Below are 10,923 nucleotides of genomic sequence, written 5' to 3' on the forward strand. Positions count from 1 at the left end.
GCCGTGCTTATCGCGGTTTGGAGATTAATAGTGATAATACTTCGCCGGAGCCTTACATAGTCGGGAGAAGCGGGAAGGCGTCAGGATACAAGCACGAGTAGCAACTCCAAGAAGTTCACTTGTTCACAAAGAAAGATTTGTGTACTATTTCAGAAACTAATTTTTTTTATTTGTTCTTTTCAAAAATACGTTCTGCTGGCTTCGTGTTATATTGTTAGATGAGAGAATGTTGCACACATGTCAGAGTTAGGTTCGAAAAAAAAACAGAACTGTCTTTTGTTAATTTTTATGTTATTGGCCTCTGATTGTTTATCATCAACATATTAGAGCTACAAACATGCATGTGTGCAAAGACAAAAGAAAGAACTATGCTTGTAGCTCCGACATATTTTCATATTACTTTAATTTATTCAAACGAAACAACGATTATATATAACAACGTAAGACACGTCTGTAGGTGAACCATATAAAGCACAAAAGAGGAAGGACGACAACGTACGTGAAAACATAAAAGTAAAGTAGAAAGTAGCTTGAGAGCTGTTTTATTTATATCTTTTTTTTAATTTTTTTTTAATTTTTTTTTAGATTTTAATTTTAATATTGATGAGGACGAAGGTAGACACCGAGTTCATGAAGGTAATGAATCCCAGATTTGCCATGGAAGCCGACGATCGGGCGTTTGTCTATATCGCCATATGTGGCTGGTAGTTCGTATATTAATGTGTCGCGTGCCTCGACTCGTTTTAGGTATTCTGGGTCGTATGCCTCGACTCCGAACGCAATGATTCGCTTGTTCGTCTCAAACTCAATCTTCCTCACACAATATTTGCTATATGCTACCACGGTGTGGATGTATTCGTCTTCAGCCAGCAAAAACTACCCCAAAAAAACAATAAAATCATGAATATTTGGAATACCAAAAAAAGAAAAAAAAATGATCAAGAAAAAAGATTACTCTGCAAAACCAATTAAGAACCTCATTGCTTACGGAATTTGGGTGTGAAACCCTCCCGTAATCTCTATCAAATTGAAAAGGCTCCGTCCCGTGAACAGGACCTTCTACAAGAGTCCCCGTGCCGTCGAGATATTGAAACTGAACCAAGGTGATACCACAGCCATTGTGACTTGCTTTTATCTTCGTAACCTTTACGTAGGCCCCATCGTCCCACTCGGTTCCATTCTCAGCAACAAAGCTCGAACTATATCGTTCATGACGATATGCCATTGTTTCTTCCTGAAAGATTCAAATACGAACACAGTTACGTACGGCGCAATCATGGTAATGGTCACTGGTACTGGTGATCAACTACGTACTGTCTTTATTTACTTAAAAAGATATATAACCAATTAAAATATAGATATATATATACAAGATAGCTTTTAGTAAAGATTAGAGACTTAATACGCAATTTTTTTAAAAAATGATGGTCAAAACTAAAAGAAGAGATCAAAACTGTATTTTGTGAATTTTGAGTTTTCTTAGATCTGTGATTCAAGCCTTCAAGGTATCTATGTGTTGAGAATATGATGAATTGGAGAGGGAACTATATGTTATATATGTAGAGCTATACTAAAACTATATATATCTACAGTAATATAGATCTTAATAAATAGAGACTAGGTAAGAATATTAGAATTACGAAGAGCGAAACTAAAAGTAGAGAAAAAGATGATTCTTGACCTTTGAGTTTCTTAGCTCTAATTCAAGCTGTATACAAAATAAATATGATGATACTTGAGAGCGATGATTTACTTCATGAGGGAGAACGAGGGGGGATATATATAGTTCTTTCTCGTCTCTTGAGTTTTTCTTTTCTTTTTCTAAACTAATTTACATGTAATTTTATATTTCAATATTTCTTAATAAGTTCGTATAGTCTCTTCCTATACCGAAAGAAAAAAGTTCGTAGTTTCTTTCTATTTATAGGAAGTGGTTTGTCAGGATGATGCAAGAAAGTGAGTGAAATGGGAAAAACAACTCACTATTTGTTTCGTATATCCACGTATGTTCCATACATGAATCAACTACCACCACACGATTAGCGTACAACGAATAGGCTCCATTGTCATTCGTTTTACTTTTGTCTTGACTCGTTTGTTTTTTTTCTTGTCAATTTTTTTTTTTTTTTCTTTAAAGATTAAGATATTAAGAGCAATCATTATCTGGACCTCTTATCCCCAAGTTCTTAAGTTTTTGCTATTTAAAAATAAATCAAAATTGTGAATATAACTAAGAATTGCATCTTAATTAAGAGGTTTAAGAGACCATAAGAGGCGACGACGTGTTCGATAATTGTTGGTTGATTATGTTTTCTCTTCCTCCCCTCTCTCTCTCTCGAGACGGAGAGACTGCAAAATCAAGAGATTTCTCTCAAAAATCGATTGCAAGCAGAGAAGAATGATTCAATTTTTGGTGGCCACCGGCTGTCCAACACCGTTAACTCATCATCTCCACCGACGGCTCAACGGCGGCTCTCTTTCATGTAATCGGCACGTTTTTCTTTGAAATCGGAAAGTCTCATTCACCAATGATTATTTCGCTGAATTGTTGTTTGGGTTGTGATTGATCTGTTGTGTAGAGATGTATATGTCTTTATGTCTTTAGCTGAGGTTTTTGTATAGGGATTTGAATGGGTCTGTTCATAGTTTTAAAGCTGAGTTAATTAGGGGGTTTGAAGGTTATACAAAGGTTGATTCCAAAGATCATCAGATCAGTGATTTAGAAAAGCTGGCCCAATTTATTGTGTGGTTCCTTTCCTTTTTTCCAGGTCACTTCTTTTTCTTTTTCTTTACTTTCTCATCCTTTCTGCCATTGTTGAATATCAAATTCTCGATTTTTCTCTTCCCCATGCGTGCTGAATCCTATTCGATCTCACTTAAAGCTAATGAACATTTTAGTTGTGTGTATAATAAACCACTTAAATAGAGTGTGTATGTTTATAGAAGAACTGTTTCATATACATTGTGCAGAGTGAAACATTTAAGGAGGGATGAGAATGAAAGAGATTGTTGAATGGTTACAGGAGAAACATTCACTGATGTAGTTGGGATCCTTTATTATGTGGCTCTAGAAGTATTGAGGAAGCATTATAGTCAAGAATGTGATGTTTGGAGTGCTGGAGTCATTATATACATCTTACTAAGTGGCGTTCCTCCGTTTTGGGATGGTAAGAGACAGTTTTGGGTTCATGGTTCAAGTATATATGTTTCGATGGCAGAGACTGACTGAAATGTTATATGTGTCAGAAACGGAACAAGGCATCTTCGCGCAGGTTTTGAAAGGTTTAACAAATCCTTTCTTTGTCAAAGTTGTGTGTGGGTTTGTTTTTCATGTGACATTTTCATGGTTGCTGGAATCGGTGGAGCTACTGCTACAAGAACACGTCTAGATATACTTTTCATCTCCATCCTCGTGATAAGCCTTGCCTGGACAATGCAGGTTCTCAAAAATGTTCAAGAAGTTGCCATTTCGAAAGCCACATATGTATACTGCAGGCGTGATGTGTTCATGAATGCTCGGGAGTGTTTGCATTGGTTCAACACTCGTTCCACTTATTGTACTCTTTAGGGGATCGATCCGGTGCTCTAATCTGCATGATGGGTGCGATGACGACCAGGACATCTATACAAGTACTCGAGGCTGTTTTTGGATTGCCAATCATATTATTTTGTCTGGAAACAGATATGGATTTGTTCATGTGGGAGCTTACAACAAAAGATTTGTAAGGAAGAAATGATTTTAAAAATAATTTTTTTTGATCAATAAGAACCCCTCTTCCAGTTTTACTATTGAAGGGGGATAATTTTAATTAACTTTATAAAGGTTCTTATTTTTAAAAAATACAAAAATTATTATTAAAACATTTAAGAACCCCAAAAATACAAACCTATCAATAAAGATGCTCTAAGGATCCAGAGAATACAGCCCAAATCTTGTCAAAATATTTATTTTATACCAATGAGGCCATTCTCATTTATAGGATTAAATACTTTTATGCAACTTGCTAAAATGTTTTCCTTATATATATTAACTTGATTAATAAGTTTATGTATTTGTGAGATCAACACGCACACGTTTTCTCTCGCCAGTTAATTAACACATAATTTTTTAAAAAGTTTAAAAAATAATGCTTAATCTTTTTTGACGTTCATATTGATGCAAGATAGTTGTTAACAACTTAAGATTAGGTGTACTGGCGGATGCACGTTGACATTAGATGTGGCACGTGCCCCACTTTATTTTCTTAAATAATAGTTAATTTTCTTAAATAAATAGTTTAATATTTATTTATATACTTTAACAGTCGAATATGATTTTATTGTATTCGTGAACATCTATTTCCACCATATAACAGTAATCTCCGTCCCATCATCAAGAGGATTGACTAATTAATTGGGAAAAAATTTACAATCAAATTTAACTTAAATTCGGGGATTAAATTTAAGTTTTCAACATACATGGATGTGGTCTGTCTAATCAATAGATTTCTGGCGTCTCTTAGATTTTGATTTCCGTTTATTAAAAATATTTTTACAGATGATTGGGGTCGATGTTCGAAACGCAGAGAAAAGAACAGTAAAAAAATATCCTCCCTGGAAGTGGTACTGACCCAAACAGAAAACTATAATTCTTTTGGAAAATAAAAAAGGCTTTAGTTTTATAATTTCATTGGAAATTGTATAAAATTTGTTGAGCTGCAAAATAAACTAATAAACCACCTTAAAATAAATTTAAAATCACATGCTTATTCTAAAATCCACATATTCCATCATTTGTACTAATTTCATATATAAATAACAAAATCTACAAATAACAATTATCTTCCATAAAGCTTAGACTTTAACTTTTGTTTTAGAATAAAAAAAAAATATATATATATATATATTAACGTGTATATATATTATTAATAAATGATAATACTAAAAAATATTTACGGATATTTACGGATCGGATAACAAAACGGATAATAGGACGGTTATTAAAAATTATATTAATACCTGATATTCGATATTTACTCATGGATAATATATTTATAATATTTTTCACTCAATCCTAAAGTTGCGGATATCCTTTTTCGGGACTTATACGAGCCGAATAATGAGTCAAATACAGATAACGAGTATTAATGCCTAAGCATATCTATTAGTAGTTTAATATGTTTGAAAACTCACCATATAGTACTATATTATATAATATGTAAATAAATAATACAATATAATTATAATCTTAACAAATAAAAACAAATAAAAAAATAAAAAAAATTCTTCGCACTACTGATCATTATCTAGTAGTATAATATTTATTTATATACCTTTTAATTTAATTATTAGTCTCACTAATGCCCCATATTAAATATATGTCTGCATAGTCTTCTTACTAGATATGTTCCTACGAAATACATTAGAGTTGAAACTTTGAATTATCCACGCAAATTCTACGCAAGTCATTTCTTGTCTTTGTTTACTAGCTACTTTTACTATTTTAGCTACTTCATCTAGTGTTATTTATTTTTAGTATCTCTACAAATTTTATTTGGAGGACCATTAATAACTAGAGAATTTTCCCATTGAAAAAAACAAAATTTTGAAGAAAAATAAGCAGTGAGAAGGTTAAAGGTAGTTTACTGTAGTTGGAAACATTTTTTTCGTCATTTACTGGAAGGATTTTCAGCAGTGCTCGTACAACTTTAAGGGCATTCCCATTGGGGGTTTTAATTTTGAGCTTCTTATGTACTATTTGAATTTTTAATGAATAAATTATTTACTGTTTTAAAAATAAGAACCTTTGATCTCCTAATTAAAATTATCCCTCCAATGGTGGGATATAATTTTGAGTCTCTTATTTTTTAAAAGATAGCTTTTTGAAATTAAAAAATTTCATGACACAAGAAATAAAAATGTGTGAGTTACAATAAGAACAAAAGTCTCTTCATTGTAAATGAAATAAGCAGCACAAACAATATCATGGAGATGCAACATAAGAGAAAGATTAATGCATACCCAATAGATTAAACAATATGAATGTTCCAAGTTGAAGTGTGACCTTTGGAAGTGATACAAACGAACATGATACAGCTCCCACCCAAGGCTGTGTTGGTATCAATCTTAGTTTGACCCAAAGCTCACCCATCAATCTCAAAATGATTACACCAGTCCAGTTTTGAGATTACATATACATTTTGCTCAGAGTCAGACCATATACGCTTGCACTCGCTGAGCAGCTTGGTGTTGTTGTTTTGAAAGTGTTCCACATTCATACTTTGAGTAGTTGGACTGCTTGTTTCGCCTTCATCCCCATCTATCGAGGCATCTCTGTTGGTTCTGCACTTTAAAACAAATAATTGGTTTCCAAAATGAGATGGAGACCTGCAATGACAAAACAAAGCAGAGTTATGTTACAAACAAAAATACTGAAAGTAAGTAAATTCATTCGAAGATAAGAGAGAAGACATTATACTTTGTCATCATGTTGTAATGATCAAATGTACCTTTCCCCGGAACCACCTCGCTCCATAAGCAAGCTGCAAATTGAAATCATCAGAATACTTAAAAACATTATTCAGAAGACATATCATAAGATAAAGTTTCAATCAAAGATCTGAAGTATGCTCTGCACCTTAAAACAAATCATTGGCGAGAATTCCACAAGTAGGAATGCAGAGGCGGTGACCAGATTGAATTGAGAGAGAGAGAGAGACATACCAAACCCTATAAGAAGAAGAATAACAAAGAAGTTAGTAAATCTGGAAATCCTAGTGAAAAGAAGAAAGAGAGAAGAACAGAGTTATCTTACCTTAAGCAGTCTGCTTAAGTCTTCTTCTTCACTCTTCAATCCATCTCTCAGAGACAAAGCAGACTCTGTGACCTGCAAAACTTATACAAAACTAGATTAAAACCGTACAGTTAATTATCAAGGCTGATCCAAACAACAACTTAAAAGAGAAACGAAGAAAAACTCACTTGCAGCTCCTTTATAACAAGGAAAGTGAATATAGTCCATCAGGCTGCTAAAGAACAGAGGGATCATTGGTAATTATTTGTCAATAACAAACCTTTTCGTATATACGGGTATCAAACATTCTTATGTAGCCACCAAAGGCAATTGCAAAAACTAACCCTTGATCATCATAAGCTGCAGCAGGCCTTCCTTGGACTCGTAAGAGACCCTATGTTTAAACCAAAAGATCGGAGTTATAAATATATGGTGGTGACTGACATAAGACATCCATAAGCACCTAGGCTAAGAAAGAAAGGTAAAGTACCTGGCATTTCTCGACCCTTTGATCCTAAAGCAAAACAGTTCGATCAAGAGAACCGGAGATGAAGCACTCCCCACCAGAGCACAAGCTAAGCGAAACCGCTCCATGATTTCCAAATCCATTTAACAGAAGGTATATACCTCGCCACTTTGTTACGTCTACGTTTAGACGTCCCAGCTGCGAGACGACAAGGTAAAAAAATCTCGTAGTTGCTGCTTCCTTGATACAGAGTAGAGTATGAAGAACAATACACATAGGCAAGAGTTGATTCCAACAGATATAACAAGTGCTGACAAAAGCATCTTCAAGAACACCAATCTAAAATATAAGACAATTTATATATAACATACAATTATCTAGTTTATTGACTAACAAGATGCATCCAGATATAAGTTACAAAAACGATCCAACACACACACACAAAACATTATCATCGGATCACATGACAAGTAGAGATTCTTGACCAGAACCGAGTTAGAACCTCCCAGAACCTTAAATTCGACGGTGGAGGTGGTAAGATTGTAATCGGATTCCTTAGGGAAACCACTAACGTATTCTTTCAATACCACTTGCTTATGATGATAGTGTTGGCCTCTCCGTCTCTCATCTTGTAGCTATCGACTTCAATCTCGTCCGATTCAATCTCCGATTGAGAGATTCGCGACAGAGAGCGAGAGAGAGAGGAAGAGAAAGAACACAATCAAAGACCCCAAAAAAAAAATTGCTCTGAATAAAACTCTTTACCCAACCACGCGCTGACACGTCACAGGCTCTTATCCGAAATCGAGTATACTAATTAAGAGGAGCTCTTCGTTTTTTTTCTCCTTTCTAGAATTATTTTTTCCCTACTTTTCCCTTAAAACCCTCCTTTAAAACCCTCATTGGGGATAACCTAATCAACTCCTACAAACCTTGTGTTGTTTTTTTACACATGTGATATGCTTCAAAAAACATTATGATCCCGGTAAAAATATTTTATGGGTCCGCTACTGATGTAAAATACACACAAAATTACCAAAAATACAATTAAAAAGCAGTACACTTCATTACCAGAGTAAAAAGACCAAACAAACAAAGAAGAGTATATACGTATCAGGAGTTCCATCGAGATTTCTACAGAATATGACTGTGTGAGTATTATTATAAATAATATATTAAAAAGATCAGCTTTTGTTTCAGACTCTTCGGATTAGTGTGTCTCTAGTTTCAAGCTTCGAAAAATCTCAAAGTGTTTTTAGTGTTTGATCATGTGAGATGCTGGTGCTAGTATGGCTTTTTGTGGATGTGAAGTTGCTAGGCTCTGTGCTACTGACTCCAAAGGGGGCTTAGGATGGAATTAGTAGAGTGAGTAAGCATTGCCTGTCTCATTAAGCTCGGTGGTTTCGCAGTCACTTGATTGTCTCGGGCTACCATTGAACGGACTGCTTCCTTTCTACTCGATCAAACGCTTTGCATCTTTGTCATATTTTTCATTGTTGTTTTGATTTCTAGGCTCTTTTAGGGATTCGTTTTTATCTTGCATCAAACTGTCTTCTACCATTATCATTACGCTAATGGTTTGAATTTGAGGATTTGGTGCAAGAATGTGGTATGCTTCCATGTTTTTTATTATTTTTTTGGCATGGGACCATGTAATAGCTTATGCTTAATTGTGTAACTCAAACTTTCATTGTGAAATGAATATTTACATTCTTATCAAAAAAAAAAAAAATCAGCTTGAATAATATTATTATAAATAATATTTTGAATACAACTTAAAATTTCACATATTTGTCTTATATCCACGTTAATATGCGGGCCTAATCTAGTATACGTATTAGGAGTTCCATCGAGATTTCTACAGAATATGACTGTGCGAGTATTATTATAAATAATATATTAAAAAGATCAGCTTGAATAATATTATCTATTATATTAAACACGAAGTGAAAACGTCCCACATTTAATCTCAGCAAAATTTTACCGTTTTACTATTAATGAAATTGCCCCTAACGTTGAAATAGTTTGCCCCTGGACGTAAATTTACCTATTTTCGCATTAAAAATAAATCAAAAAAATTTACAGAAATAATCTAATTGCATAAAAAGTTATTTGCAAAACTAGAATTTGCTAGATATATCCCTATATTTTTTTTGTAAAACACCCTTTTTACAACTATAGTTCTGTTTTATACTACAAATTCTACATATTTGAGAAAAATAATGGGCTTAGATTGTTTATAGATCGATGTTAATCTAAAAATTAATGGGCTTTTTTGCAGGAAAAAAAAATCCGACGACAATACATCTCCTTACTGGAAACCCTAAAAAGATAGGTCATTTACAACTATAAATACGATGCTATCGTTTGCTTTCACCATTAACTCAACAAAGAAAAACGAAAAAAAACTCTTTTCTCTTGAATTTATAGTTTTATCAATTTCAATAATTCTTTTATCATGTTCTCAAATTTATATTTGTATTTTGCTCTTGATGTTTTTTTATGATTCATCGACTGATCCTATTTATTTTTCTTTTCATATAGTGGTTTCTTGGAAAGCAAGATCCAATAATCATAACGCTTTGGTTGTTGTTGGTTCACCTTACAAAAAAGGTATAATATTGTACTTTTTTGGTTGAAGCTTTACGTTTAATTCTTTAATCATATTCTAAAAAAAACTCTCTTCTATTGAATTTATAGTTTTATAAATTTCAATAATTCTTTCATCATGTTCTCAAATTTATATTTGTATTCCGTTCTTGCTGTTTTTTATGATTATCGACTGATCCTATTTATTTTCCTGTTCATATAGTGGTGTTTTTGGAAAGCAAGATCCAAAATCATAACACTTTGGTTGTTGTTGGTTCACCTTACAAAATTGTATAATATTGTGCTTTTTGGTTGAGGTTTTATGTTTAATTCTTTAATCATTTTCTCAAAAAAATTTATTTGTATTCCGATTTTCTATTATTATGATTAATCGACTGATTTTTTTATTTTCCTGTTCGTATAGTGGTTTCTTGGAAAGCAAGATCCATAACTCACAAAGCTTTGTTTGTTGTTGGTTCACCTTACAAACGTTTAATTATTTAATCATGTTCTCAAAAAAATTTATTTCTATTTCGATTTTCTGTTTTTACGTTTAATCGACTGATTTTTTTTTTCCTGTTTGTATAATGGTTTCTTGGAAAGCAAGATCCATAAATCATAAAGCTTTCGTTGTTGTTGGTTCACCTTTCAAAAAAGGTATAATAATTATATTTTTTTATGATATTATAAATTTAATTCTTTTATTATGTTCTCAAAATTATAATAACATTCAAAAAAAAAAATTCTTCAATAGAATATTTATAATATATTCTTATATTTATCTTCCATCTTTTTAAAGAAATACATTGCATTTGAATCTTATTATTTTTTATTTTCCTGTTAATGTAATAGATAATAACTATTTTACATAGGTATCAAGGACTAGATGAATCTATCAATAAATTTGTTTCTAATTAATATCAGGTATTATTTTATATAATAGGAATGATTAACATGGTAAATTATTTCTAATCCTTATAATTTCTTTTTTCATAATTTGATTTCACTTGGATTGCCATATTTGCAGGAAAACTATGATCGTTAATGTATATTTTTGGGAATATAGAAACAAAATTGTTTAATTTTTATCTTTAGC

At 32.5% G+C, this 10,923-nt stretch overlaps 2 protein-coding genes and 1 long non-coding RNA gene across 8 annotated transcripts in view; 1 reads left to right on the forward strand and 2 right to left on the reverse strand.

Moving 5' to 3' along the window:
• LOC104704207 (diphthamide biosynthesis protein 2-like) overlaps window positions 1–305 on the forward strand; it is a 3,356-nt gene extending 3,051 nt beyond the window's left edge. Inside the window, exon 10 of the mRNA XM_010420331.2 lies at window positions 3–305. Within this exon, the coding sequence (XP_010418633.1) occupies window positions 3–101 (99 nt within the window). The 3' untranslated portion in view covers window positions 102–305. The remainder of the gene's footprint in view (window positions 1–2) is intronic.
• On the reverse strand, window positions 435–1,787 carry LOC104699955 (jacalin-related lectin 39-like). 3 transcript variants are annotated; one of them, XM_010415365.2, is made up of 3 exons: window positions 1,682–1,787; window positions 989–1,234; window positions 435–876 (listed from the first exon to the last, which is right to left on the reverse strand). In XM_010415365.2, exons 2-3 carry the CDS (start codon window positions 1,223–1,225, stop codon window positions 595–597), a joined length of 519 nt encoding a protein of 172 aa, XP_010413667.1. In that variant the 5' UTR covers window positions 1,226–1,234; window positions 1,682–1,787; the 3' UTR covers window positions 435–594. The 3 variants fall into 3 exon arrangements, with proteins under 3 accessions (XP_010413667.1, XP_010413666.1, XP_010413665.1); XM_010415364.2 differs by having other exon boundaries at window positions 977–1,234; XM_010415363.2 differs by having other exon boundaries at window positions 956–1,234.
• LOC104699956 lies at window positions 5,913–8,106 on the reverse strand. 4 transcript variants are annotated; one of them, XR_002032657.1, is made up of 7 exons: window positions 7,263–8,106; window positions 7,117–7,166; window positions 6,961–7,004; window positions 6,794–6,884; window positions 6,617–6,708; window positions 6,458–6,521; window positions 5,913–6,366 (listed from the first exon to the last, which is right to left on the reverse strand). It is a non-coding gene; the product is annotated as an uncharacterized LOC104699956 (long non-coding RNA). The 4 variants fall into 4 exon arrangements; XR_002032658.1 differs by having other exon boundaries at window positions 6,961–7,007; XR_002032655.1 differs by having other exon boundaries at window positions 6,794–6,865; window positions 7,263–8,104.

The sequence above is a fragment of the Camelina sativa genome, chromosome 7, assembly GCF_000633955.1.
Source record: "Camelina sativa cultivar DH55 chromosome 7, Cs, whole genome shotgun sequence".
NCBI lineage: Eukaryota > Viridiplantae > Streptophyta > Magnoliopsida > Brassicales > Brassicaceae > Camelina > Camelina sativa.